At 52.0% G+C, this 6,027-nt stretch overlaps 1 protein-coding gene across 1 annotated transcript in view; it reads right to left on the reverse strand.

Moving 5' to 3' along the window:
* Window positions 1–1,054: 1,054 nt before the first annotated feature.
* Window positions 1,055–6,027, reverse strand: part of ERCC2 (ERCC excision repair 2, TFIIH core complex helicase subunit) — a 21,893-nt gene continuing 16,920 nt past the window's right edge. Inside the window, 9 exon segments of the mRNA XM_075186152.1 lie at window positions 1,055–1,304; window positions 2,076–2,219; window positions 2,490–2,633; window positions 2,708–2,778; window positions 3,513–3,585; window positions 3,667–3,759; window positions 4,468–4,589; window positions 4,685–4,748; window positions 5,219–5,320. Coding sequence (XP_075042253.1) covers window positions 1,212–1,304; window positions 2,076–2,219; window positions 2,490–2,633; window positions 2,708–2,778; window positions 3,513–3,585; window positions 3,667–3,759; window positions 4,468–4,589; window positions 4,685–4,748; window positions 5,219–5,320 — 906 coding nt within the window. The 3' untranslated portion in view covers window positions 1,055–1,211.

The raw sequence follows: 6,027 nt of genomic DNA on the forward strand, positions 1-6,027 counted from the left end.
TATTACTAAGTAACGACTGACAGGTGGAGGCCAGACTATTACTAAGTAACGACTGACAGGTGGAGGCCAGACTATTACTAAGTAACGACTGACAGGAGGAGGCCAGACTATTACTAAGTACCGACTGACAGGAGGAGGCCAGACTATTACTAGGTACCGACTGACGGGGAGGCCAGACTATTACTAAGTACCGACTAACAGAAGGAGCCCAGACTATTACTAAGTAACGACTGACAGGAGGAGGCCAGACTATTACTAAGTAACGACTGACAGGAGGAGGCCAGACTATTACTAAGCACCGACTGACGGGAGGAGCCCAGACTATTACTAAGTACCGACTGACAGGAGGAGGCCAGACTAGTACTGACTGACAGGGGGAGCCCAGACTATTACTAAGTACCTACTGACGTGAGGAGCCCAGACTATTACTAAGTACCGACTGACAGGAGGAGGCCAGACTATTACTAAGCACCGACTGACAGGGGGAGCCCAGACTATTACTAAGCACCGACTGACGGGAGGAGCCCAGACTATTACTAAGTACCGACTGACGGAGGAGCCCAGACTATTACTAAGTACCGACTGACAGGAGGAGCCCAGACTATTACTAAGTACCGACTGACAGGAGGAGGCCAGACTATTACTAAGCACCGACTGACAGGAGGAGGCCAGACTATTACTAAGCACCGACTGACAGGAGGAGGCCAGACTATTACTAAGTACCGACTGACAGGAGGAGGCCAGACTATTACTAAGTACCGACTGACAGGAGGAGGCCAGACTATTACTAAGCACCGACTGACAGGAGGAGCCCAGACTATTACTAAGTACCGACTGACAGGAGGAGGCCAGACTATTACTAAGTACCGACTGACGGGAGGAGCCCAGACTATAACTAAGTACCGACTGACAGGGGGAGGCCACATAATAATATATACACCTATAATACGGTTAGGTCTGCAGTCTATGCACAGACCGGTGACCTCACAATCAGATGTCTGACATAAACCAGCTCCATCTCGTTTCAGTACAGTAATTATTGTGATGACACTAATAGCATAAATGTAAATTTATTACAGTATGTAAAATGTGCAACATGTCCCACAGTCCTCTTTTCACTGTGCGCAGTGAATGTTCCGGTCACACACACAGGACTGACGCCTGTGCCGGGGTCCCTGTCCTTTGTTCTACAGCCTCTCTTGGTGACTGTCTCACACCTGGTGAGCGATCTCTTGTATCTTCTGTAGCGTCTCCTTAGACTGCAGCTGTTCTAGGGTCAGAAGAGACAGCCCCAGCTGGTCCTCCTATAGAGAGACATTGAGAATGAGACTGTGACAGTCAGTGCTAAATTAGGAGGAGGACAGATGGATCTCAACCTGGGGCAGGAAGGGGGCCGCCCCACGCTGCAGGATGACAGGGAGGGGGCCGCCCGCCCACGCCGCAGGGTGACAGGGAGGGGGCCGCCCCACGCCGCAGGGTGACAGGGAGGGGGCCGCCCCACGCTGCAGGGTGACAGGGAGGGGGCCGCCCCACGCTGCAGGGTGACAGGGAGGGGGCCGCCCCACGCCGCAGGGTGACAGGGAGGGGGCCGCCCTACGCTGCAGGGAGACAGGGAGGGGGCCGCCCCACGCCGCAGGGTGACAGGGAGGGGGCCGCCCCACGCCGCAGGGTGACAGGGAGGGGGCCGCCCCACGCAGTAAAGTGACAGGGAGGGGGCCGCCCCACGCTGTAAAGTGACAGGGAGGGGGCCGCCCTATGCATTAAAGTGACAGGGAGGGGGCCGCCCCACTCCGTAAAGTGACAGGGAGGGGGCCGCCCTATGCTGCAGTATGACAGGGAGGGGGCCACCCCACTCCGCAAGGTGACAGGGAGGGGGCCGCCCCACGCCGTAAAGTGACAGGGAGGGGCCGCCCTATGCTGCAGTATGACAGGGAGGGGGCCACCCCACTCCGCAAGGTGACAGGGAGGGGGCCGCCCCACGCCGTAAAGTGACAGGGAGGGGCCGCCCTATGCTGCAGTATGACAGGGAGGGGGCCACCCCACGCCGCAAGGTGACAGGGAGGGGGCGCTCTCACCCTGCGGAACGGTTGAGCCATTTCTCTCAGGAAGTGTCTGGAGAGATGGACACACTCGTCCAACGTCAGGTTCAAGTTTGCGTCTGTCAGATGTTCCTGAATCCACAGCGGTAACTTCCCCCTCTTATCCGAGCGTGCGTACCTCTGTGAGAGAAAGATATATCATCCTGTGCTTCTACATATTACATGTGTGTACGCTGTGTAAGCAAACTTAACCATATCTCAGACTATCGCTGTAAATCATCCCCACAGAGAGATCATTTTAATCTGCATTAGTAAATATAATTATCTTACTTCATGTACTATTAATATAGGCTACAAATTGTACTAGATAGCAGCAATGTAGCCCTAAATATAACCAACCAAAGGCAATAGTACCAGAATCAGAGACCACAGATATATATATATTATTACCTTATCTGCAAAGAGCATGATTCCATAATCAGTCTTCCCGCGGATGGCTCGTCCTACGCACTGCGCAGCGTGTCTCATTGCGTCAAATGTCAAGAAGTCGTTCTCGCGAAGGTGGAACTGGTCCCGCAGGAACTGGAGGCGAGCCTGTGGGGAGAGGGGAGAATAATTGGGAAAGAAGTAGCCGTCACATGATCAGGTTTAAAGCTAATAATACACACCTTCAGTATACGGCTCTGTGTATATACATAGGGGACCCCAAACATGATCACTGCCCGGCCATAATGGTGCACTGGAGAGAAAACATCTGCAGATTAGACCAGTAACGATCAATAGAGATTACATTTCATGCAGAACACGCAACGTCACAAGCGATGCAGCCAGGGCCGGCGGGAGCTCCGTGGGCTCCCCAGGGGCGGCCGGCGGGAGCTCCGTGGGCTCCCCAGGGGCGGCCGGCGGGAGCTCCGTGGGCTCCCCAGGGGCGGCCGGCGGGAGCTCCGAGGGCTACCCAGGGAAGGCCGGCGGGAGCTCCGAGGGCTCCCCAGGAAGGCCGGCGGGAGCTCCGAGGGCTCCCCAGGGAAGGCCGGCGGGAGCTCCGAGGGCTCCCCAGGGAAGGCCGGCGGGAGCTCCGAGGGCTCCCCAGGGAAGGCCGGCGGGAGCTCCGTGGGCTACCCAGGGAAGGCCGGCGGGAGCTTCGAGGGCTCCCCAGGGAGGGCCGGCGGGAGCTCCGCGGCTCCCTAGGATCCCCCGCTTAATAACCCAGCAGGCTGGGCAGCATCTTCTGCTCCCAGCCTATCACAGAGGTGAAGGGGCAGCAGATGGACGCATCATAGGTAAGAAGCGGTTCTCCTCCATATCAGCAAGTGGCGCTCCATGTGGGAGCAATAAAGACACTCTGTGAAAGACATGACGTCCCTCAGTGTTTAGGTGCCCCCTGAACCCTAGCCACTAAACATTTAAGGTCAAATTCCACAGAAGAAATGTGTCTTTGAAGCTTCTACATAGTGACTATTGTGAGACATTTACCAAAATCAATTCCTTCTGACACTTTTCCACGTGCGACCGATAACAAGATGGCTCCTCGTCCGTTCTCACAGGCCTAAAATTTAAGAACAAAGTTAAAAAAAAAAAAGATAATTTAACTTTAGATGTAATATTATCCTGTGGCCCCTGCCCTCACCTCCTGATACTTCTCTAGGGCCACACTAGTTTCTGCTCCGTCCTGGGTTTCAATGAAGATCAGCTTGTTCCGCTGGATGTTCTCCAGAATTCCCTGGTGAGACCATAAAACTCATAATTACAGTAGTATAAACAGCGTTCTGTGCAGACCGGGGAGGACTGACACTCAGCCAGACCTCACCATTGTGGGAGAAATGGTCTCTACGCTGCCGATCTCTGATGTAGACTAAAGGGGGCGTCCTTATTCCTCATCTCTTCAATAACAAACCGCTGTCCTAACGCCATCAGGGTTACTGAGGAGTGGACTGCACAGGAAGCTGAAGGTAACGGCCTTAGCGCAGGAACATTTGTGGTCTCAGGGACCAAAACCCTCCATTCAGGTAATCAGAGGCATCAATGTTCATGGGAAACTAAAGACCTGAAGTGAAAATCCCTTTGTGTGTAGACAGGAAACATTGTAAACAACAGGTGAAACGTTCTAATGTGTTGTGTTTTATCTGGTATCTTATCACTGGTTCCCACATCCAATACTATCATCTAGTATTATCAAGTGCCGTCTCCTGTGAGAATGAAGAAGACCCCTTAGCGGAGAACAGTTGATAATAAATAATAAATAATTTAACCTGTCAACCATTGTACAACATATAAGACTGATAACTGAGTGTATACAAGACATTAAGGTGCTTGGAAGATAAAGGAACCTGCTGAATTCTGTGGCCACTTGCATCCATAAATGATCCTGTTTTATTTGAGACAATCAGTGTAGGGAACAATATAATGACACCATGCAGCCCCACGGTACCTGTTCGTACCACGATGCCACAATGTTCTCCATATATTGGTAACTGGTGAAGAATCCCACTATCCCATCAGGGACAACAGCCGACATTTCCAGGAGAAGGTTCCCGTAATTCCGCATGACAGCTGAGGGGGTCAGAGGTCAGAGGGTGTGAGAGGTAATTATAGCATCAGAGAAACGCTTATATCAGGACAGCAGTGTGATAAGAGAAATCTCTCACCCAGGTCTTCTCTGGTCTCAAACTTGGAGCTCATTGCTACCTGATCGTTTCCTCGGCCGACAACCTGGGGGGACAATAAACCCGTTATTGGAGATAGAAAGCGATCTACAAACTTGCACAATACAGACCTGTCTGCCTGGCACACACACAGCTGTGCGCCCACATTACACCGCACTCACAAAATCACTCTGCTCATACTTTAGCGAGATTGCGGTTCTAACTAGAAGTGTGTGTGGTGAAATCAGTCATACGGGACATCGGGACTGTCTATATTACATGCAGCACTTCTATATGTGTCAATATTTTATTACATTAGTACTTCGTGCTTATCAGCATGAGGTCCACCAAAACGTATCACCTCTCCACCGCCCTCCACACACACCCTGCGCGTCACCCCCCTCCACACAAACACATCCTGTGTGTTACCCCTCCCCCACGCATCCTGGGCATCGCCCTTCCACACCCACACGCAGTCTGTGTGTCACTTGCCCCCCTCCACACATCTTGCTACAGAATGCATAGGACAGCTCTTACCATTGGACAAAGACAGACACGGGCGAGAGTCATTGTAAATGTTGCCATGGTAACAGGCCGGAAGTCTAAGATTTTGGGGTAAATATCCAATGGGGAGAGAGTCTGTGGGTCACATGGAGACAGTATATTAATGTTATGTGTACAGATATAGCTATGATCATAAGAACATATCAGGGTGAAGATATGAATTACAGGATAGATAGATATATCTAATATATAAATGTCTAGTGGCGTGTGTTAGTCTGTCTGTGTGTGTAAAAAATAAAACCAAGCTGCAGCGCCACCTGCTGGGCGGAGTTATACACTGACCTACTAAATTCTTAGTGTGTGTGGAAAAAACAATTCAGAAAGGGCTGAAATTTGGTATACTAAGATGTTTTTAATTTGTTAATTTAAGTTGTTAATTGTTAAAAGTGTTTATAAAGATTTTAAAAAAATATATATATATTTCTTGAAGGAGAAGTGACAGTTGGGAGTGGTTGGTGGTTGCCGGGGGTGACAGTGGGGAGTGGTTGGTGGTTGCCGGGGGTGACAGTGGGGAGTGGTTGGTGGTTGCCGGGGGTGACAGTTGGGAGTGGTTGGTGGTTGCCGGGGGTGACAGTGGGGAGTGGTTGGTGGTTGCCGGGGGTGACAGTGGGGAGTGGTTGGTGGTTGCCGGGGGTGACAGTGGGGAGTGGTTGGTGGTTGCCGGGGGGTGACAGTTGGGAGTGGTTGGTGGTTGCCGGGGGTGACAGTGGGGAGTGGTTGGTGGTTGCCGGGGGTGACAGTTGGGAGTGGTTGGTGGTTGCCGGGGGTGACAGTGGGGAGTG

Source organism: Mixophyes fleayi, chromosome 9 (genome assembly GCF_038048845.1).
Source record: "Mixophyes fleayi isolate aMixFle1 chromosome 9, aMixFle1.hap1, whole genome shotgun sequence".
NCBI classification, from domain to species: Eukaryota; Metazoa; Chordata; class Amphibia; order Anura; family Limnodynastidae; genus Mixophyes; species Mixophyes fleayi.